At 47.2% G+C, this 25013-nt stretch overlaps 1 protein-coding gene across 1 annotated transcript in view; it reads right to left on the reverse strand.

Moving 5' to 3' along the window:
• The window catches only part of nrxn2a (neurexin 2a), a 203426-nt gene that overhangs the window by 170663 nt on the left and 7750 nt on the right, over positions 1-25013 (reverse strand). Inside the window, 1 exon segment of the mRNA XM_076979715.1 lies at positions 1901-3130. Within this exon segment, the coding sequence (XP_076835830.1) occupies positions 1901-2630 (730 nt within the window). The 5' untranslated portion in view covers positions 2631-3130.

Genomic DNA, 25013 nt, shown 5'->3' on the forward strand with positions numbered 1-25013 from the left:
CAACTTAAAAGAATAATATCCTCGGTTTGGTATGTGCATAACTTTTATGACTGTACAGCCCTTCATGTAAAAGGGAGGGAGGACTTCAAGCAAGTGAGAATTGGTTGTTTCCTCTCAACACTGTTCTTTAACAGTAAAAATGTTGAAATGTAAAGAATAATTTATTTCCATGGACTCTGAATCTTGGACCCTGTATATCTCTTCTTTGAACCCACAAAAAATGATTTGTGTGTAGAATTTCTGCTCTCTGATCCACTAGTATCATCTCACTGAAGAAGACACAAACATACAAACATCCCCCCTACACAGACACACACAAACAGGCACATGTATGCACACACGCGCACACATAAACACACAAAAACAAACACACAGAGACAGAGAGTCTCCATATTGGTATTCTGAGAGTGAACAGAGTAAAAAAGGCAAGCATGAGTCACTTCCACCATACATACTGATTCGTCAATTAGAGAGCGAGAGGCAGGCTTTTCTGTTCAGAACCATGGAGATTTGGAACGAGCTTTCACATTGGACTACCATAACAACGCTGCATTGTGACATCTCCCATGATCGGAGTCTCGGAACGACCCTAATTAGACTGCACCTACTGGACTAAGCTACCCAGAATGCTCTCTAGAGCATTCTGGAATGACCACACCGGGTTGCCACATGAGGAGCTCTGTTATATAATGCTCGTGTTGTACAAAATGCATGCTGTTCATTCACACGTAAGCTTTCTCTAAAGCCTACGACACTTGAAACACAACACTCAACTACAACTACAGGTTGGCATCTGTTGAACCATGAATACATTTTGAATGGTTAAAACAGACTCTGCCAGTGAATAAGTTTAATCATTAAACAACAGCTTTTTGACAAATTAAATGGACGATATTTTCCCTTTACTTCAAGGAGAGGCAAACAGCCAAGTAGTGTTTAGTGTCTAAATGTCACTTCTTTCATTTGGTCTGGAGCTATGATGCTATCTCAGAAAGGACCAGAAGCCCGAGTCCATTATTTAGTGTCTTGTAAACTTGGACATGATCGCTCACTTGCCTTTGAACCATGTGGAGCTGTTAATTGCTGCAGTTACTGTAAGAAGTTACTATTGTGGACACTATATGACACTGTTATGAACAAACTAAAAATGGTGTGTGTGCGCGTGTATGTATGTATGTATATTTATCGTGTATTTATCGTAATCTATATGAAAGAAAGATGTATACCAAAAATATTTTGTGTGTGTGTGTGTATGTATATATTATATGTTAGCCTTATAGAAGGAGCAAAACCAAAAAGCCAAACTTGTCTTTGCTGATTCACTGCATTTGGGGGAAAATTGAGTAATTGTGATTTTTCACTAAACTGTTTCTTTAAATTAATGTGTTGTTCCACTGTAGTATGTAAACACGGAACCCCTTGGGAATTTCTACTGATACCGAAACATTTCACCAAAACTCACAAAAGGACTTTGAAAGGCATGAGCAATCATCCATCAAACACACATTCATCCAAGACCCAAATATACTGTAAGGATGCATTGAAAAGTTCCTAAAGGGTCTAGCATTAACCTGGCCGTGGGCAGCAGGCAGCTCTGCTCTGTTCGATGGTTTCATCATTCCAGCTACATCCTGGACTCCCACACAAGCCCTGCTCAGCAGTCTAACTGAGGCTACAGCTGTGCTGAGGAGAAAGATAAGGAAAACACTCAACCAAATCATTAAAAAGCATGCAAGCCCCATCAGATAATGGCACAAAATTTCAAACTCCCAATGCTGATGGGTTCCATCAAAAGCAAATGTTTAACCTTCTCTGCCCCGTGCACTACCGCCTCAGGCTCGTCAATTGGAGTGCGTCTCCACTCGATTTTAAGGCCAGGAGTCCGCGCAGCCCGGCTTACCTTCTGTGCAGTACTTTCCCTTGAAGCCAGTGTTGGTGCAGTCGCACAGGACCTCGTCCTGATGGATGGAGCAATGTCCTCCATTGCTGCAGGGGTTCTGCTTGGTGCACAGATACTCCAGGTCATTCTTCACCCCCTGGGCATCCAGGAGGACAGGAGGAACCTCGCCCAACTTCAGGTTGGCGATCAGGCCTCGGAATGGCGGCTCGTATTTCACGGTGCTGGAGGTCAGGGCGGACAGGCGGACGTCGGGCGGGATCCCGCCCACGAACAGGTCGCTGGCCACCACCATCTCCCTGCGCTTGGACTTGACCTCGGCCGCCTTAGACTCTCCGTCCATGGCCAGGGCGGTGTGGCGGTAGTTGCGCGTCAGCAGGACGCGATGCCAGCGCTCGTCGCCGACGCGAGTCTCCAGGTGCAGGGAGGCTGGCTCGCCGCAGTGGATGGCGAATCGCAGCAGCAGCCGGCCGTCGCTGATCAGCAGCTCCAGGAAGTCGCAGTTGCCGCCGTCGTCCAGGTACAGCACCACCGCCTTGCTGACGTTGGTCTTCATGGTGAAGCTCAGCTCTCCCGTGGCCCCTCCCTCCCAGCGGCCGTAGCGAGCCCACTGGCCCGGAAGCCCGTCGAACTCCAGCGCCGACGCCCACGGAGACGCGGCCAGCAGCCCCAGCAACAGCGTCGCCAGCGCCCACAGGCGTCTCCCGCTACACCTCCACGCCCTCGTCATCATCTTCCTCGCGTGCTCCTAATCCCGCTTTTCTTATGTTCCGTACCTCTTAATCCACTGCAGCGGAGAGATTTATTCCCAATGGAGCGTCTTAATGTATCTGGCCTTTTCAAAAATAGTGCTGCAGAAATAGGAAGGGCCCCGATGCTAAAACCCCCTAGTATTTAACATTTTCTTTTGACTTGATTCTCCATACCAATTCACCTCAGAGTATCCCTGTGAAGGTATACATGGGAGTGCTGGCTCCAAAAAGCTCACACACACCACAAGTCATTCAAAATCCAAGACTGATTTAATAACCTGCTGGATTCCACATGTTAAAGGATCACCGACTGGTTAGCTTTTTATTCTGTTCTGGTTTGTGTGGAATTGGTAATGGGTCAAATGCATGATTGCCAGTCAGTGTTCTACAGTTCCTTCAAGAGATGTGCAGCGTTCCACCGATCACAGAGCCGGTCAAATAGGGACAGTCGCCATTCCCAAATGATCTTTTCCTCAGGACTCTGAAAGACACAAGTATGGAAAATCCTCATTAGGAACCACATACAGACAGCACCAAAACACCTCTTTGAAGTCATAGTAAAATTACTATTGTAAACATGTATGATCAAAGCATTATTATTTGTAGTTCATCAAGGTAGTATTTATTATGGTATCCGTTTAATCACACAGACAGAAACAGTGAAATATCCACACAATTGGAAAGCCCAGAACCACCTAGCATTGCAACAGCTGACAGGTTCCCTCATTTGATTTGCAAATCCATCAAATCACAGATGAACATTCACGGCATGGCATGGGTTTTTCGAGGAGGGTGTGGGTGGCTGGCTGAGGGGGGGGTGGGGGGTGAGGTGCTCTGTGCTCTACAAGTTGTTTCATTTAATCAACACCTCTCCTCAAAGCCATACCTTGCACTCAGAACGCTCTTTGACATTTTCTCTAAACAGTGCGTGAAGAAGGAGGTGGGTGACACAGATGTTATGAGCTCCAAACAACAATGGGTGAATCAGACCTGCAAGATGGATATTTGCTAATGAGGAAGCCTCCCTTGTAGGGACAGACTGCAGCATCCTGGAAGGAAGGAGCAGGGCTCCCTGGCAGAGGACCAGGGCCACCATCACACAGACAGACAGGCCTATGCAACCGCCTCTGCTTTAATCGGCCACACCAAATGGAGGTGCCTGTACAATAAAGGCGGCGACGCCGGAGCGATATGCACTCCACAAGCAGACAAAAATTAATTTGATCACACAAAACGCAGGCTTAATTTCTCATTTGCTTCTAATTAATTACTGTGATCACGCACAAGAGGACTTCGCAAAAGACCTTGAAAGTGATATCGGCACTTCTCTGTCTGGCGAGCGGGGGCTCTTTCTCCACGAAGGAGACGTTTCCTCTAAATGGTGGGGGAAAAAGAGAATTCCTTGCATTAAAAAAGAAGGCGTCTGCTGCTGTCACAAGCAGCGACAAAGACAAAAACTAGCAGACATAAACCAGAAGACTAGCAGAGGCACTGCATCCAGAACAGTGGTCAAATCAAAGGCTTTTGTGCTTGGCTATTTTTTTTGCTCCTGACTGTCACAAGATTAGTGACTAAATGTCCTCCCAGTGAGCTCTATGTGGGCTGCCACAGCAGCATGGCAGGTTCATCATAACCTCTGTGCACAAAGTGGGGGGGGGGGGAGGTGGGGGTGGTGGGGGGGATGGGGGTTGGGGGTAAAGAAAAGACATTTCTGGAATACCTGGAATGAAAAGTAGTTCAATTTGTATCAAATTGCCTCCTGTGACAGTCAGATCTTTAGCAATTCAAATATCGTCAGTGCAATTTCTCTTCTCACACAGGAAGCGGGCACTCAGTTCCGAGACAGTCTGCAGCCCTGCCGTACAAGTCACAGGAAGGCAACATCTATGAGCTCACAAAAAATGAGGGAAATATGTATTACACTCAGCATTTCCCCAGTAGCTTATACTGTAGAATCCCAGCCACAGTCACCACTGCTCACACCGGCTGCTTTTCCTGTTTTAAACTCAGGAGATATGATCTTATCGTAATTACAGATCTGTTAATATCCAGGATTTTAAAAAGGACAAATTCCGTTTTTATACTCCTTCTCTTTCTCCGTGTCTCTTGTCCATGCCGTGTCCCTCTCTTACCCGTGCGTTCTCTCTCTCCCCCCTCTCTCTCCCTCTCTCTTTCCCCCTCTCTCTCCCTCCATGTAGACTTTGTCATTAATGTCATTATCTGCCCTTGAGCATAATGCATCACTTCACCATAGAGCATAATGATTAGCCAGTCCCTACAAACCCCTCTGCGTGTCTCCATGTAGTCGTGGTGGTGGATGATTCCTCTCCGCACTATTATCAGCCTCTGACCATGCTTTCATTTGACCGTACCCAAGTGAATATTACTGCATAGTGAGGATGTCAAAATAGCAATAATAATGGACTCTGTGCTTAAATAGAATATTGGTCAGTGCCGCACAGATGTTGGTGCTAAGCAGGGCTCCACGTGCAAACCAATACCTTCTAAATTGCAGTAGCACCTTTTGTCATACTGGTGTTTAAAGATCACATTCAGGAATTGCATTTGTTTATTTCCTGATTTAATTAGCGTGTATACTTATAATTAACAATTGTGGTTCTGCCCGACATTCTATCTTCTCCCCCGTTCCTTTTAATTACCCGGATCAAATCCACATGATTAAAAAACAGAGGCTTTCTCAATCACCCACTCACTAGAAATGACTGTTTCAGAGAAATCTGTCCTCATAAATGGAAGCCAGAACAGCTTCGATGTGTGAATAGCAGAGGGTTTGTTTTAGTGGCATTGCGTATTCTTCATATTAAAATCTCACAGACCATATAATAAGTGATAATTGAAATGAGGGCGTGCATGTGAATGGCTGCGTTTGAGGCTGGCAGTGACGGCTGCTGTCCATTCAGCACCACCACTGCGACAACAGCAGACAACAGCACCATGGACAGCGGCGACAGCTCCCAGCCTCCCAGCTTTGGAGGGGAGACGAGTGGGGCGGCATGGTACGCTGCTGAAATGCAGTTTTAGCGGCAGGAGCTCAGCGAGAGTGAGCTGAGGCTGCCAAATGACTCGGCTAACTCCACCTCTGTGCGATGGTGGACGAGTTCAAAAAAATGAGTGCACACAGTGGGATGCAAACGCTTTTGACTTGGTGTCGACAGTCTGACTGTGATCGGACCTTTCTGCTGCACTCTCTATAGAACACCTGCCTCCTTTCACTGGGAGCTCTCGCTGGAGACGAACTATTGACTGTGAGCATAACCGAGTAACATAACCACGACGTTTAAGCGCAGCGTTTTCACGCCGATCCGCTTTCGTCCGACATCATCCGGGTCTTCCTTGTTGATTCCGAATGTGCCGTGAATTCTAATCTCATTAATCCCTACACTAATTATAGTGCAACCATTGCTGTGGAATTAAAGATGAAACCGATAACTCGGTTCACTGCAGGCCCAAATAATACCGAACAAACGAGCCCAACTCGAGCAGTGGACTCTTGCCTAGTGGAAAGTACTTCAAGAATAAACATTGTTTTTAGAAGCACAATACAAGATGCCATTCTCCTCTTGTCATCACATAATCACTATACTGAGCTAAATGGTATGGGTGCCCAGGGAGAGGGAGGATCACCGTAGGGGCGCTGCTCCCGAAGAATAGGAGCTGCACAAGCATTCATAAATAAGCTCATCCAAAAGTGGCTGCATGAAAGAGCCTCTCCGTGAATACAGAAAGAAAGCTGGTAAATCCATTTCCCCCCGAGAGATGGCCTGAAATGAAGGAGGCTTTTAATGTGTGCTGGAATGAAGCAGGAATTATATGAGAGGACGTGTTCGAGAGGGAGAGGGAGGGGGGGGGGAGTGTGTGTGTGTGTGTGTGTGTGTGTGTGAGAGAGAGAGAGAGAGAGAGAGAGAGATGGAGAGAGACCCAATGTGAGAGAAAAACAGAAAATGGGTCTTTAATTCAACCCACAGGGGGCAGCAATAAAATTATTGATAAAGTACATAAAACACAAATCTTATTAGAAATGCGCGGCTTGTCGCATCCTGATGTTGAAATGATATTAGGACAGGTGTGTTCCAAATGAGAGCTATTGTCAAAAACGCACCCAGTGAAGAAAACTTGAACACCAGAATGTGCACCTAGTCTGAGCAGCAAATGAGAAGAAGTTTCTCATAAACGATGATCTCCGAGAACACGGTGGAGTTGCCGAGACTGACGTGGGGACCTTGTATTGACGGACATGTTTCTCCAAGTCACCGGTACTGATACAGTCTCCACACTGAAGAAGACTCAGGAGCATAACAAGCAGCAATGCCAGCACTGCCCTGATGCTCCACACTCCCCCTGCAGGTGGAGGGCTGAAACTGCAGTTATGGCCCAAAGAAGCACAGCACATTTAACATACTGCTGTTTAAAATGTGATAGAAAGTCATCAAGCTGTGTGTGTGTGTGTGTGTGTGTGTGTGTGTGTGTGTGTGTGTGTGTGTGTGTGTGTGTGTGTGTGTGTGTGTGTTGAGTTCTTCAGAGTTAGCAAAAAGTAAACACAAAAAAAAAGCGCTGTGTATTCTGTTATTTGTCATTTTGCAGAGAGGAGGGGACGGTTTTAATCTTCATCGCGCCTCTTTCCCTGTAGTCTCCCTTGACAGGGAAGCTCAGTCACCAACATGGCAGCCCGGTGCAGGAAGTGGAGCGGGAGAGTCAGGGTGAGGGCTGGCCAACGGAGGGGAGCGCAGCGTCCGTAGGCGGAGCCTCCAGAGACCCGGGCCTGATGTAGTGCAAGTGTGGAGGGGGCAGGAGGGTCAAGGCAAAGCAGATTCACTCTGCATACCTCCTTCAAACCCTGGTGGACTTTCTCATTCGTCTCCTGTCACTTGCAGGGGGAAGTCAGTATAAAGCAGTGGCTCAGCAAACAGCCCCCCCCCCCCCCCCCCAAATAGCTTCCGGCTTGCAGAATAATATGAATGAGCTGTGGATTGCAATGCTGCTTTTTCATACAACAGTAACAGTAACGGAAGGATCTGCTGTGTTAAGAAACAGGAAAACATCTCCAGTCGTGTCCCAAGCAGTACAGTGCTATGTGGTTCGCTTCAACAATTCCCTCACACACCGCTTCAGCAAAACCAGCACTTCCTCAAACGCGCGAGAACAAGCCAGTGCGCTGTAATCAGATCAATATGTGTTCTCAACGCCTCACAATGGATGGCAGACGTGAAAGCATCAGGCCTTGAGCAAATTGAACGCAAAGGAAATCAATCCAGGAAAGATCAACAGCTCTGAAGAGTGAGCGAGGGTCTTTAAATAAGAACCCTCCCCCACCCCCCCCACACCCCCCCACACCCCTCCAACAGGCATATTACCCCCAGCTGGGCCCTCAGAGTCTTTCTGGAACACCAAAATTGCACAACAACTTCCCTACTCAAGAGTTGTGATGTATGACATTGGTGGTCACATAAACACACCTCTTCCCTTTGTGACATATATGACATGGTCAAATTAACACACCCTTTGTGACTTGTATATGACATGAGTGGTCATGTTAACACACCTCTTCACTTAAACATATATATGACATTGGTAGTCACATTAACACACCTCTTCCCTATGTGACGTATATGACATTGGCGATCACATTAACACACCTCTTCCCTATGTGACGTATATGACAATGGCGGTCACATTAACACACCTCTTCCGTATGTGACGTATATGACATTGGCGATCACATTAACACACCTCTTCCCTATGTGACGTATATGACATTGGCAATCACATTAACACACCTCTTCCCTATGTGACGTATATGACATTGGCAATCACATTAACACGCCTCTTCACTTTGTGCCCTGTAAATTAGTTCCATTTGGTGGTGAGGCAGGGTGACACAACAGAGATCTCCTCATCCAGAGATCTCCCCATCCAGAGATCTCCCCATCCAGAGATCTCCCCAGCTACACGGCACTCAAGCAACTATAGTGCCAACAGGAATCAAAGGAGGACTGTTCCAGTGTCTGCCGCTGCTGCTATAGCTGTGTGTGTAAGTGTAGGATTCTCCAAATTATGACAACAGCACATCTGCTCGATTCTTGAGCTCGTCGGGGCGATAATAACAATAATAACAGGCCTCAGAACTGCTGAGGTCCTCCCAAGCAATCTGATCCAGCAGTGGAGACAGGCCTCCGCCTTTCCCTGTTAGAGCATTTCAACTGATCAATCACACCAGTAATGAAAATCACTGAAAATACTCTCTACTCTCTTCTCCTCGACCTAGTGGCCTCTGGAGCAGCTCTCCCCCAGGCCAGCCCGGCTCGATGGGGACCGCACCCAACTCCCTCCCCCCGCGGGACGAGAGGAGGTGGAGCCAGCCTCGCGGATGACCGAGCAGAGCAGGGCTGGGCCGTGGAGAGCAATCACGGCGGGCTCGCCAGACGTGCTGACGCAGGCCATACAGCAAGCTGGACACAGCTGACACAAATACAGAACGCAGAAGAAAGGCCAGGGGAATAGCACACACACACGCACACACACACACACACACACACACACACAGAAGTGCGCAAACACGCACACACAATGAAAACAAGGAAACCAACACACACACACACACACACACACACACACACACACACACACACACAGAAGTGCGCAAACACGCACACACAATGAAAACAAGGAAACCAACACACAACACACACACACACACACACACACACACACACACACCCAAAATTAGGAAAAGTGCTACGAAAGCAAGAACCAGGCACCAAGTGGCAGATCTGAGTAAACCAGGACGAAATATGTCCGAAGTGTCAAAATGGCTTGTGCTTTAAAAGGAGAAAATAGTAGCAGAGGTGCTGTATGCAGAAGCAGGGATGTTCTGTGTTAACACACACACACACACACACACACACACACACACATTCAGCAGCATGCACAGATAGCACATAAGGTCATAGCCGGCGACAGTGACTAATGGCCTCGCACGGTGACAAGCCGGAGCTCTCGGGAGCAATGCCATACGCGATTAATCAAAACGCTGCATATGTAAGGAAACGCTCAGTCTGTGCTCGTGACGCTCCACACGGCCTCACGCCCGGCTCCATTATCTCAGAGACTGTGGGTTAATGCCGCCGACAGCAGCTAGCATTCTGTGGCGAAAGGAGGGAAAAAAAACCCGCTCCATCACGCAAACAAAAACATCCGATGAGTCAGTGAGGAGTCGTTGGAGAACGCTCTCGACCCCGTGGAAGATGTGGGAGAGAGTGACTTCATGCAGCCTTCCTGTCAGAGGCGTGCCGCGTCGGTCGGAATGGGAAAAAATACAAGCCAGCACGCTTCGCACCAACTGGAGATTAAAAGTATGACTCCAAACGGATTACACAAACCAACAAAAATAAATAATTAAAGGCTAAGGCATTATTAGGTATCCAATTGTTCCACTAATAGAAAAGAGAAGAGTCCAGGAGTCTGCATGAACGGAAACCTAATCTCGTTAATAAGCGAGTCGACGTCGGAAGCACCTCGGCGAACGGAGGGAAGGAGAAGGAGGTAAAAGGCGGCGGAAGGTGGTCTTTTCAGAGGGTGCAGGAGCATGAAATTAATAGGACATTAGCCGGAATAAAGGCGAACTTTCAAATGGACGTTGGAGCTGCACCAGCAAACAGAAGGCCCGGGCTGACACAGAGGGTTGGGGAGGGGGGGGGGGGGGGGGGGGGGCATCAGTCACGGCTTTAATTTAGTCCGCCAAACAATACAGCACCTCGCAGCCACCTTGTGTGAAAGGGGCAGACAATCTACAGCTCATTCGGTTTATCAAAGTCAGCCCGAATCTCGGAGCTGCTTACGGTGACCCGGTCCGTGCCTCTCCGGCTGTGTCTCTCGGCGCTTCGTTATCGTCGCTGTTGAACTGCAGGTGCACAGAACGCACGTGCCAAAAACAACACGGTGTGGCGCAGATCGGGGAGCGAAACGCGGACGCAGCGTCTGTGGTTTCGTGTTATTCTCTCATCCCCAGCTTTCTACGTTGTGTTTATCTCGGAATGATTCAGAGGGCACGACTTTCTGCTTAATATCTCTTCCGACGCGCTCGACAAAGTGGTTTAGGCAGTCAGCCGCGTATGCGTAAACTGCTGGAGAAGGCACGTCGCGCTTGGTGATGTTGCTCTAATTGACGTACAAGATGTCTTCAGATACGACTGCCAGTCACGCTGCATGAACGTCTCTCGCGGGTCGGCCCGGTCACGGAGGCTGTGCTGGCGTGTGAACTCTGCTGCGGGTGTGGCTTTGTTTGGGTAAACCTGGAGGAACTGATGCGACAAAATGTCCGCACGCTTCACGCCACAACAACGGCGAAGCATCGTTCGGGGTCACTTCGGCTGCACGGCTGGGACATTAATCAGCGCGTGCACACACCCTCCGTCGACCCAGCCACGAGGAAAACGGTGCACACCAGCGAAACGACCCAACACTCTTCTCCCTTCTGCGCCGGCAGGAAAAAGATTTGTGCGTGGCTGAGAGCCAGCACGCCACGCCTGGCTGTGGAGAAAGAGTGACCCAACACTCATAAATTATTCCACTCTTGGCCCCGACCACCTGTGCAGGGGCACAGCGAGGACACTGAGGTGCCCTCCACTACAACCTTATGATGTGGTGCACACACACACACACACACACACACACACACACACACAGAGCTGCTGGATTCAGTCTGCACCCATTCCCCACACACCTGCACCAAACGACCTTGGGGAAGGTGGGTGGAGGGGGAACAGAACACGAGTCTCCTCTTCCCAGATGAAACAGGCACAAAGGCCCCCTGCCCCCCACGCCTGGTGTCATATGGCTGGGTTGGCTGTCTGACAGCAGGCAGCCAGAGCACCAAACAGGCCTGGATTCCATTACTGCTACCCAGGATTAACAGACACAGATCTGAACGCTAATTACCGACAAGCCCCTTCAGTGCTAATACTTTAAAAATAATGCTGACTAACGTCATTTTTTTATTATTCATCAATCAATACTACATTACTCTATTACCTCAAGGGTGCACGAGGCATTCCCTGTAATACGTAAGGTTGCTAGAATATTCTACGAGCTGTGCCTTCCATTTAAATTTATGAGAATGTTTCCCCCCCTCAAAATGAAAGAATAACAGCAAGCCTCTCCACCAAACACCAGTGACGGCACATTTCATTTCTCGGGAATGCAGAAGGAACAGCGCTGGTGCAATTTCTTAGCATTTCAAAGACTGCGTCACTGCCGCCTCCATTAACACTCCACACGGAGCGAGAGACGAGCCCGTCAAATCCTACTGTATCCTTCTCAGCCCACATGTGAAAACAAGTTCTACTGGAGAATCAACAAGTCATGAGTCCTGAATCATTAACTCAGAAACCAGTAATGAATTTCGCCTCCTTTGGACCAAAGACACAAATCCACTGCTCCCAGGGTTTAAACCCGACCCCAGCTGACTACATATTTACTCTGGAAAAGAGCCGGTGAAGCGGACGCGGCGCGTGCTAGTTTTGCAGCTATCGTGTTTTGTTTTTTTGTTTTTTCCCCCCTCGCACGTGCCCTGCAGCGAGTGCCGTTTCCGTTCGGCTGCGACCAAGCGGCACGCGGAGCACTTCGTCTCCTGCTGCTCCTCTGCAGGAACCTGATGTAGATTGGAACGCAGCCTATACCGAACCTCCGCCAGGCTAGATCACTCCGCCGCCGGGACCTCGCGGCACTCCTTACAATAAGAGGAAGGCGGGGAGAGGGGCGGGGCAGAGACTCGGGAGGAAGAATGAACTTAGGCAAAGTTCCACCGGCGTCCAATAGCATGGAATCATCGAACAGAGACTCCGCCTCCACTGAAATCGATCCTTCCGTCAATGCGTTCGGCCGTCCAGGAGAGATCGGTCAACCAAACATCGACCACAGCCGGGGCTTTAATTAGCCGGGAGCTCAGTTTCAGGACGCGGAGGACGGGGGAAAGTGCGAGAACACAAGCACCGGTAACGTAGAACAGAGCATGCAATATTCATGACTCTGAGGGCGGGCTCCCCTGCAGATGAGGGTGTGAGTTCAAGCAGCCGTGAGGGTGTCTGGCGAGGAGTGCCAGCCCTTCAGATAAAGCAGGAGTGGGCCGCGCGGAGAAGTGCAACACTCTTACAGCCTAATCACGTTAGACGGAGGTGTGTGCGAAGGTCCTTGGGGAGTGTTAACTGGATCCTACTCCTGGGCCTCGTCAGGGCCCTCCTCCTTATTACTGCTCTTAATTACTCAGAGATGAAGACACGGTGAGGGCTTCACACCTGCACCGGGCCTTCTCAAACTAGGAAGCGAGATTATGAAGTCCGACGCTAATGGTGAATCATAATCAGTAGTAGTTCATCTATAAAGCACAAAATAAACCCCAAGGTATTATATATGGATATAGATTATTGCAGATATAGATAGAAATTGTGTGTGTGTGTGTGTATATATATATATATATATATATATATATATATATATATATATATATATATATATATATATATATATATATATATATATATATATATATAAATACAGGTGCACAGCCTTTTACAACTGTGCTATCCACAAACTGTAGTATAACAGAAAAATACCTCATTGATATTGTTCTTATTAATAGAGCAGCAAAATCAATAACAGGCTTTTTGTTAGCACTTGAAGTCATTTTCTGACATGGATGCCAGTGACCACTGCATTCACATGAAGATTAGGCCACAGTGGAGCGTGGTACGAGACAACAGGTGCACTGGGAGGTGTATAATGTTAGACACATTACCATGTGGGCCATGAGAGAGACTGTCCAGTGACATGACCCCTGACCAAGCTTTGTCCTGTCTGATTACCTTTGTATATTTGCACAAAATTTTAACATGAGTAAATGAATAAAAGCCGTAAATAGTTCATATCGCATCAAAATGTTTTATCTAGTCTTAAAAACTGAGTTCAAAGATTAAATGATTCAGTCTCCCGATCCTCATCTGTGAGACTGTACCAAAGCAGCAGGGATCACACCCCTGCTGTGATTCTCACCACAGGCATTGTGTGTGTGTGTGTGTGTGTGTGTGTGTGTGTGTGTGTGTGTGTGTGTGTGTGTGTGTGTGTGTGTGTGTGTGTGTGTGTGTCAGGATCTGTGTGTCACCGAGTCTATTGGAGGAGCACTAATAATCCAAAACATCATTTACATATTGAGGGAGCTAAAACAGGGATCTCCAACCACACACACATTCTTCCAAAGCCCCAGTGGTGAGACCCACCACAGAGCCATATAAGATCTGTATAGCACTAGTATTGTGTTTTTTTTTTTGTTTTTAAAAAAGTGGTGCATTCTTTAGCAATATAGCAGATGTGTTTTTGTAGATCTCGATCACTATCAATTTCAAATCCTCACTGCAGTCAGCCAACATACTGTGAGAAAAATATGCAGATATCAGCTTCTAGCATGAGATTTAGTCATCATTCTCCTATAAATTTCACCAGAGAGAATTACAAGAAAAATGAAAACCTTATTACCATAAAAAGATCATTTTCAAACTTCAAATCTACAGACTCACTTTCATGATTTCAGTCTGTGTGGTGCATTCGTCTTTTATACTAAATGGGAAAATTAACTCTACAGTTCTTAGGTCTGTTTACCTGTGTGGGTGAGAAACACTGTTCATCAAAAAGGCTTATTTATTTAATTACTTATTTCAGCTCCGATCCACCCGTCCAATTCAACGTGGCTTGGATCAGAGTTAAAACCTTGTCTCTGGTACCAAAACAGCCAGGCCTTTAGACTCCAGTCAAACATATGCACATGCTCAAATCTTTTACTCTCCAAGGACTGTGAGTGATGGCTGAAATAATACAGAATGCTTCATGGGAACTCCTTAAAGCTGTGCTGAATTAACGCTGAACGGAGGCCTTCTGTGATGAAAGGAAGATAAGAGATGGTATTTCCTGTCGTTTAACCGCTTCAACGGTCATGCTGGACACACTGGGAATATAACTGACCCGTCTAAGCCAGGCTCCTAGGGGAAGGGCTCCTCATTATGATGGCAAATTACACACAGTCTTATGAAGGTGTATGACCCTCTAATCCCATTGATATACGCGTTTCAGAGACCTGCACCATCTATATCACTACCCAAGACCCACGTTTTCCACCCGAAACAAGGCAGTCTACCCATGTACGGCAAATGAAACAGAAAATTAGAATTTCAGTTAACAGTCAAGAAGGTCTACACCAGCTTCCTGTTACGAAGATTGTGATTAATGGTTGGGCAATTCAGCCGTTAAACGCTTGTGAAGTATTTGAGATTTGACATGGAATAGCGGGCAGCTGAAGTGGCGTACCTGAGGTGAATAAGTCAAGAAAGTGTGATGGCAAACAATTACTGCGTAATTTGAGTAGCAAGGCCATAAGCACGGCCTGGTTCATTGAGCCAGGGCTAAAGAGAGCTCAACTGAGCTTTCACGGTAGGGTTCGGGAGACACGACTGACACACATCTACTGGGTGATACATAACAATGGACCACATTCACTGAACGTAAAGATCATCAACACGTAAAGATCATCAACACAGGAGAGATGCAACAGCTTCACACGAGTCGACATGAATCACCTTAGGGCAGGCGCACATATGGGCAAATTCAATCGAAAGACACATTTGATGGCGCAAAAACATAGCCATCAGCTTTCTCCTCAGCCCCTGATTACAGTTAGAGATTCCTGATTACACATAGTGCATTATCAGTTTAGAATGAGATTTGTCAATAATCAGCGCCACTGTGATTAAGCATTAATTAGCTTGTTCTCCAGATGAGCACGCGCGTCTGAGCCTCTGTGCAGAATGCCATTTCTTCCACCATTATCTGGGGTGAGATTTACATAACCACTCCAAAAGATCCTTATTTTCATCATCTTTGTCAGACGCAGACTCAGAAATATCTATTCTGGCATTAACCCAGAATTTTCATATTGATGAATCACCACCTACTGTGGGTATTGTTGTCAGTCACTTTACTATGCATGAGTGAGTTTGCATTAACCAGTGTGAATTGCATCTGAAAGTGAACGGTCCATCACGGCCGCGCAGGAAGTGCTTATTTACGAAGCCTTCCCGCAGACGAGGCTACTTTACCCCCCCCACCACACGGAGTCCCGCGCTTACACTCAGACATCCTCCAGATCAAAGGCAGTCAGGAATTCACAGGCGCTGATATCTTAGTTAGCTGGTGCACCCTCACAGGGGTCATGAACTCCCCACTGAGTTTGAGACCGAGATCCTTCTGTCAGGCGGTTAATCCGACTCCTCCTCCCTCTCTCTCTCGCCCCGTGTCTCACACAGACGCTCACCTCTCTCACCCCACTCGCACTCTCTCAGGCCGTGACATCACGGGCCGCAGAAATCTCTGGAGGCTGCTCGCAAATCCGCATCTTCTCACCGAGCTTGAGCTCGGGGGGCCTCTCAGAGCTTTGAGGGGAAAGAGAGGAGAAACACAAAACAACAGGGGGAAAAAAAAACCCAACGCCAAGAGTCAAATAATAGAAGCGAAGGGGAAGGAGGCAGTAGCAGGAGCGTCGACCTGCCTCCCCGAGCGCGCTAATGCCTTTAGACCACGACAGAGGAGGACGGGGAGAAGCGTGCGGCCCTGTTGCTCCAAACACGATTAAGATTCATTTTAGCCCATCCTTGAGCTAAAAATGCCCACTGCTGTTTGATGGCGCCAAGCTTGGTGGGCGAGGGGGAGAGCAGTAATCAGCTGTGCTGTGGGAGACGGATGCCACCCTGCTGAGCCAGGCTGGTGCCCGCATTGTGTGGGAGTAACACTAAACCAACAGTGCCACGATGCCCCTGTCCACGTCCCCCCACCCCCGCAGAGCCCCGAGACGCTCACCGTGCCGCTCGCGCTCATCCACAGACGCCTCGGCCGCGTGGCCACACCCCCCAGACAAGGCTCCTCCCCGTCAGCTGTGGATTCCATTTTGTTACGTCAACGCAAAGCATCCGCTCTCGGCGCACCATTTCATTCAAAGCAAACTAATTGAATGCATCAAATGACTGCGTAATGCAAGCACGGTCATGCTTAATACTCGGTTTTCAATCGATCTCCAAGTGTATTCAGGAAATTCTCGTTGTGGCGCGCGGGGCTCCAGTGACAGAGGGAACGTTAACCGCGCTTATCAGCTGCCTTTCCTTATTGATCGTCCTTGAGATGCAAACCAAATTAGGCCAATGATTGTGCAAAGAGGTCTCTTTTAACATCATAAATTAAGCTTGCACATGAATCAACCTTGTAGAAGCCATGTAGAGACAAATCTATACAACAAATACAAATCAGTCAAATAGAAACACCAGCAGCAACCCAATCTTTATCTAATCCACTCAGCCTTAATATGGAAGCATATGCCAGCATCTCACACAACTAAGTGCACGGCATGCCTAAGTGGGAGGAACCATGTAACCATGAAAACATATTTCTATACAACATACACAACTACCAGCTATCATGTTAGAATCTCTAACCCTCTATGAATAATATGCCAATTTGTGAGGCATATATCTTAATCGGACGCATTTAATAAGTGTACAGGTACAAACTGCAGACCTTCCCCTGACAGCCTGTCAGGGCTCCTCCCCTTCCTCTAGGCCATTCAGTGCTATTCAGCTTATAACTAGATATTATTATGTTTCGCCATGGCATTAACACTGCCAGGCTAATGGAGTCATTGTGGAGGTTTAGCTACTGCTTTGCATGCGTCAGGGTCAGTGCTGGGGTTGAGATTAACGCATCCAAACATTTGCATCCGGCAGTTATCCAGCGGTCAGGAACTCACCGCCAACTAATGGCTACTGCCTAACACAGGGACGGGTATGACAGAAGATGGCTTCCACTCTCTTAAGCATGCGACTAAAACAAATACAGAATAAAAGTCATGCTACTAATGGCCGTTGGGTGTTTATAACCATGCCCGAGTTAATCAAGGAGCCATTTTCTCCTCAGAACGATCATTGCGTGCGATTGTGGTTTTAAAACCTCGAGGGAAGCCATCCTCCATCTTCAGCCGCAGTCATCATAATATAATTTAATTGTACAGTACGCTGAGCCATTTTTATGCCCCGACATCCTGGAGGAAGTGTGATATATGTCTCTCTGAACACAGGCTCCCATAAACAGATGCACAGCATAACTGTGCATGACAAAAATAGACGGAGTATTCAGTTGTGCCAACATATGTTTGGAAGGAAGAAGACATGCTGAAATAGAAATGAGAAAGTCATATCTAAGAGAGAGGAAGAAAGGCAAAGATGCCATGTGTTATCAGGATAAACAAAAGCCAAAAAGTTATGATTTACCTCCCCTGGGTTGCTAGAATAGACACCACCCTTCCTGGCTGCTTTGTTTAGACAGGCTACATAAATTAGCTAAACTGTCCGTGTACGTCCTCAGACAGCTTAGAAACAAATGCTGTTTTTGGAGTCGTTTCTATCTTTAGGACAGGCTCGTGTCTTTGGGCTAGTACAGGCAGGTTCGAATTTATGACCCTTCAACCTCCAGAAGCCTGCAGGCTCCAGAAGAACGCAAAGACAACATCCCGAGGCTGTCTCTGTGTCGTCTAGACCGCTTACAAAGGGACAGACTCCCATACAGCCCCAGCTGTGCCATGTTAATCTCCAGCGGTGTCCTCCATCACCGCACCTCTCTTCTGTCACGTCTTGCTGTCCTGCAACGCGGCTAAATTCCGTCTGCGCACACACAGTCTGACGCACGCACACACACAGATGCTCACAGTCAATATATCCACTCTCTCTCTCTCTCTCTCCCCATCTCTCCCTCTCTCTCTCTCTCTCTCTCTCTGACTGCTTTTCCTGCATGATAGACTCATTTGTGGTATATCATTTGGCCCAGATGATGGCCACGGCACACGGTCAATGTAAAAGCGCTAATCCTCCACCTCACTTCTAAAGCCCTGCTCACATTCACAGGGCCAAGCGGAGAGCAGGGTAATGCAGTAGGACTTAATGGCACTAAAAGCCCTTTTCTTTTCTCATAAAGCATTACAAAGAGAAACATGACAGCTTGTTAAGGGTCTTACAGAGTCACAGTCTGTCATAGAGCCACCTTTTCTTTCTCCGATGCAGCCAAGCAACAGTGCATGTGGCCAGCTGTCACCATGGATACAAGTCCCCTCAGGTCCTTCCTGTGTACATGCAAAGTGCTGAAGTACACACACACACACACACACACACACACACACACACACACACACACACACACACACACACACACACACACACACACACACACACACACATACACACACACACACACACACATGCTAAACACTGACATTACTGTCAACAGATATGTGCTAGCCCAGTTCTAAAGGGACATTTCTGTTCTGTTTTTTTTTTTCCAGTGCAAAGATAAAGGGCCACGCTGAGTGGGACTTATGCCAAACCAAGATGCTTTCTGCTCCGGATCACTTCAGCCTCGACGACAGCTCGGCAACGACAGACCAATCACCTCCCTGGAAAGCACGTTACCAAATGGCACATTGGATTCCCCCTAAATATTAATCTGTTCTATATATGTCAGCGATCGGTTTGTCCATGAGCAGTCTGAGAGTATCTGTCTCTTCGCACAAACACGGTGACAGTCATTCACAGTGAAAACTCTGCAGGGGGAAACTTCAGCGCGACTACGGCGCTAGTTAACTTGACCTGACACAACGGCAACAAAAATAATTCAGAGAGAAAAGATCGAGACAGAAACCCTTAAGAGCTCCCAGTGCTCCTCGTTTCTCAGAGTTGCGGCTGAATAAGAGAGAGGAAAGGCGCGGAGGCCTTTACACGTATCATCACTCTCGCATCTGAAAGCATGATTTTAGGTGTTTTTCCCTGATTTGAAACACCGAGCGCTCTTCTTTACTAACAGACTGCAGTCCTCGAGGACTAATTGGTGATCTCAAACTTAAAAACATTACTCACCGCACCAACAGAGCTTGAACCTGTATGCTTAAAAAAGAAAAAAAAAATACTATCTAGGTGTGAAACCAGCCAGTCTTTATAAAGGCATGAGTAAGCAATCTTAGTCCCATCACAAAAGCATGAATTATGAAGGCATCAGGCAGAGCCACTCCAGGTAAGAGCTTTGTGGTTTCTTTTCTTCTCCCCCGCTCTGAAGCTGGGCCTCTCTCTATAATAGGCTCATCTCGAGAAAACAGTGCAGATGAGCTCGCCCTTGAGTCAACAGGATCCTGTTCAACAGAGCTCCTCTAATTCTCACCGAGCCACTGCTGTTTCAACAGTCAGCTGAAACCCAGACAAGTCACGGAAGGACGGCAGGTTTGGTTATAAGGCCGGTGAAGAGGAGAGAGAAGGAGAAAGAGAGTAAATAGAGGAGGTGAGGGGGAGAGGGGAGGAGAGGGGAGGAGATGTACTATGGTCCTGCTGTGTCCCATCGCAGCCCAAACAAATGCAGGTCTGAAGAAACCCCGAAGCAACTACGGCACCTCCGTGCTCCGGCCTGCTGGGAACATGGACCAGCCTGTCAGTCAGTGGAGGAGCAGCGAGGAGCAGCGAGAGGCGTAGCAGGAGATGGAGAAGTACATGCAGGTGGCTGGCAGCACTGCTCCAGGCCTACTGAATGACTCAGAATTACATATGTGCTCCTAACTACCCTTTATTCATTTCAATACATCCTTTCCACCACACACACACAAACACACACACACACACACACACACACACTCACTCTTCCAGTTCCCTCATTCGTCTTCCTTCCGAATCTGCCCTTCCTCCCAGCTTCCAACCCACCAATCAGATTTTTTTCTTCATTATAAACAACTTCCATAACAACAGATCTATGGTGGATCATGTGAGGATTGGCTGGCCACCGCTCAGCTACTTCCTGCCACCACACGTGGGTTGCTAAGGGCTGGCTTGTTAACAAATACATATATCGGATGTGAAAACAAGCAATTAGCAATCAAAGTCTTTACTTCTGTTGTAACACACAGTTACACGCAATGCAACACTCAATGTAACGAAGTAACACAATGTAACACAATTTAACAAATAATGTAACTTGCAATGTAACACACAATGCAACACAATGTAACAAACTAACACGCAATGTAACACACAATAACACAATGTAACAAGGTAACAAAGTAACACGCAATGCAACACACAACGCAACAATGTAACATGCAAAGTAACACAAAATGCCTTCGCTGATCAACCTTTGCGCTGAATGCGAGACCGTGAGGGCAAACGCAACCAATCAACAACCGAGCCTGTTACTGTGTTACGGCGTGTTACCGCCTGCATTACACGCCTCCATCTCCAGTCTGCCTCACCACAGAAAAGCCGCTAGCTGGCACTGAGCTATTCAAACACATGTGCCTTGCAGACCTGTTTGAGAATACAAACACTTCGTTTAGCGTCCTGTCTATCTATTCTACTCAATGGGCTTCTCCTCCGCCAACACGGACTCGGAAGTCTGTTTTCACCTATATATAGCCTACAAGTGGGGGGCATATTTACATGTGAATGACATTCCTTGCTGGCCTGTGGAGGGGGAGGGGGGGGCTGTCTACCAAAAGCAGACAGTGAACTAAAGAAGAAAATCACCAGACAATAGGATTTGCTCATATAATCTAAAACACCATAATTATTCGATTGTTAAAATGGTATACTGTCCTAATAACTATAAAAGTGATGAACTGTTAATCATCGCAGTTGGTGGACCTTTATAAAAAGATTAACATTCAGCATGCATAAATACATTCATCCTCCACTTTATTAGAAACGCCAACCTTTTACCTACACTCGCCGGCTAATTTATTAGGCGCACGTACATTACAGGTCCGTTTTATGGGCACAGATGCAGAATGTAGCCCATCTGTTACTGTGCGCAATTCATCAGCCGTCCCGTCCAACGCGGGCCCGTCTCGGAGCGCAGGACCGCGGAGGAGCGCACGTTCTGTGGGTGTCCCGTCAGGCGTAGCGGCATGGTGACACGAGACGGCGTTGGTGTAGCACGGGGCATCAAGACTCCGCAGTGCTGCCTGAGATTTTACATGCGTCAGTGTCACAGATGATTTGAGAGTGCTACCCGAAAATATCCAGGCAACAGTGGTTCTGCGGTCTGGAAGGACTGGCTGTGGACTGCTAACAAAAACAGTGTGTGTGGCTTCAGCTGAGCGGGAGTCTCTAACTGTACTGTTAAGACGTTTTTATTATAAATAAATATTGCCATAACATAAAGAAGCTGGTATGATGTGTGTGTGTGTGTGTGTGTGTGTGTGTGTGTGTGTGTGTGTGTGTGTGTGTGTGTGTGTGTGTGTGTGTGTGTGTGTGTGTGTGTGCGCGTAAGTGTCTGTGTGACATCTGAAGTCATCGTACCACAAATGTCAGAAAAAAATGCAATACTTCTGCGAGATCAACTGTGCGCCAAGATGAAACAGATGTGTGTGTGTGTGTGTGTGTGTGTGTGTGTGTGTGTGTGTGTGTGTGTGTGTGTACCGGTATCTAAGAGAGTAAGACAGAGGTAGAGAGAGCTAACGTAGCCTGTGTATAATGTGAATGTGGGTATATTTGCATTTATCTGTGTGTGTGTGTGTGTGTGCGCATTACGGGTTGTCTCTGCAGAATACATTAAGAGAATGAATTCATTGGTTTATGCACATGCAGTGTGGGTGTGAAGTGTGTGGGGAGGGAGGAGGGACAGATGTTAATAGCAGTCTGTACAGGCACCATGCTGTAAAGAGTCCATCATAAACAAATGCAGCCACAGTTCAGGACTCCGCCATGCTTCACTCCCCTCCTCCGCCATGCAGACATGTTCACTGCTGTCTGGACACAACCAGCATGGCGCATTTGAATAACAGAAGAAGGAAAAAAAAAAACTATTGGCCACTTTCAGTTCCTGCTTATTTCAACAATGGTGTCCCCTTAGACTGGTTGCCCTACAGCACAGACCATTGGGCAAATAAGAATAGTTGTGCACCTAAAAAGTCATCCTGCTGGATTAGCAAGACAGAGCGTACCACGGGCAGCCCTGCCAGTGTCTCAGTGACCGAGAAGCTGCTTGTCCTCACCACGTTCCACATTCTGTTACCCCAGGGTGGGGACGACCCTCGCCCCTCAGCCCCACCCACCCCTACATTACCCCAGGGTGGGGTACTTACATTACATACTTACATTACTATTAAAATCACTATATTATTAACACAGTACAAATAATACAAGTACTACCACTAAGCCATTTTCCAATAAATTTTTAACTAGTTTTTGGAATTACAATGAAACAAAAGATGAAGGTGCTGATTCTTATTAATATGATTAGTAGTAGTAGTAATAGTAGTAATTACTATTAATTAGTAGTAATAATATTAGGAGTAGTATATTACAAGTGACTTTTCACAGGCTACCTGGAATAATGTTTTATGTCTGGGACCTGCAAGCATTGCTGTGCCTTATGTTGCTATGGCTTGGCTAAAAGAGCAATCCAGCACTAAACCTCAAAAAAAACTTGTTTATTTTCTAGCAGTCAGAGTCATTTAATGGTTTTAGAGTGTTTATGTCAAAAGCATGGTTTTAGAGTTGCAGGTAATGAATACAAATTGTCATTCTTTGGCCGTGTCTACTCTAAAACCAAATATTTGAGAAAACTATGCGACAACCATATCCTCATGTATGTTCTTAGTGCTGGAATACAAGTCCTCATATCCTCATGTATGTAATTACAGCCTTGAAAAAATTAGGTCAAAACCTTAATTAGAATTTATATATTGTTTATTATTGTTGTTTGTTAGTTTGTTTGCTTTTAAATGTTTACATTTATTGCCATCACTAAACATTTACTTCATATTTACTCTGTTAACCCAGACTTTTTCTCATAATCATTGGTTCATTTTAAACCCAGTGTTGGGATGCAAAACTAAAACAACAAAAAACTGGTTTACTATTAAATTTACACACAGACTACACTGCGCACACACAAACACACGCACACACAAACACACGCACACACCCGTTTTATGCTGGTTAGAATATATCTTATGAATGCACTAAAACGTCCTTCCCCCAACACCCTCAAACAAGAAAAATGAAATTTCCTCAGTGAATCTGTCCCACTCTATAAAACACCCATAGCTTCAGATTTGTCTGCCTGCTATATCAGAAACCACTAGCAAATGCAAAAATCATTCCATGAAAAGATCTTTTCCATCTCCCCCTAAACAGCTTGGTAGGATCTGACAGACTGCCTCTACACAGGAACCGAACGTCATCCATGCCATCCATCTCATCAGCCTCAGCTAGTGGGGCGGAGAGAGAATATGAGATTAAGAACACAGTACACAGAGGTGCCTCAAGGTACAACGCTAAGAACAAAGCTGTTTGGAGTCTTACTGCCTAGGCAGCTTATTACTGGCTACATTCTGCAGATGAGTGCTTTGGCTTCAACACTTCATTCAAGCTGAAATATATCTTAATCTCTTTAATCTTGTTGTGGGTCACGGGCATTAGCAGACAGCTGGAAACATTCAGGTGGAGCTAATCTGATCCACGAGTGGCACATTACTGCCCAGATGAGTGGCACTCTCCAGCCTGGGGGAGATCAGATATCACTTAGCGGACAGAAGCCGCGCACATCACCGCGCTCACCACCGCCTCACGCCTGCAGCCGACACAGCAAAACACAGATTCAGCTCACAGATCCAGATCCGGACAGAACAAACCCCCCCCCCCCCCCCCCCCCCCCCCCTCCAGCCCCCACCCTACCTCAAGCAGAAACCCCTCTGAATGCTAAGAAAGCCAGCTCCGGGCTCACCCGCTCACCCCGAGCGCCCAGCCTCACGTGGGAGCAGTGGGAGACACGCGTGGCAGGAGGTAGCAGCGTAGTAGCTTGCTCACAGGAACCCGTGGCGGCCGGCTCCAGATGGCCCGTACAGCTGAGACCGGCTTCCACCCGCTGCCAGCAAAAACAGGCTGGTGCCAGGGAGACACCCCACATACCCAAGGGAGAGCGAGCATCATTTCCACCTTTGTGAAATGCTGTGAAACCCCCCCCCCCCCCCCCCCCACCCGCCGGTCCAAAACCCTACTGTGAGCCCGACACCCTCCCCTTCCCCCGCTGATGGCTTCGTTTGTTTAGCTGCGATGCTAAATCTAATTTTTATGTGCTTAAGGTTACTAATTAAGGGCAGGGAACGTACGTCACGCAGGGGACGAGTATTTTTAGAATCTTCAGGCGTATGGAACAGGAAGATAAAAAAAGAAAGAAAGAGGCTTGTAAACAGGATGGTGGATCTGAGCACATGGAACAGTCAACCA

Source organism: Brachyhypopomus gauderio, chromosome 18, assembly GCF_052324685.1.
Source record: "Brachyhypopomus gauderio isolate BG-103 chromosome 18, BGAUD_0.2, whole genome shotgun sequence".
Lineage (NCBI taxonomy): Eukaryota > Metazoa > Chordata > Actinopteri > Gymnotiformes > Hypopomidae > Brachyhypopomus > Brachyhypopomus gauderio.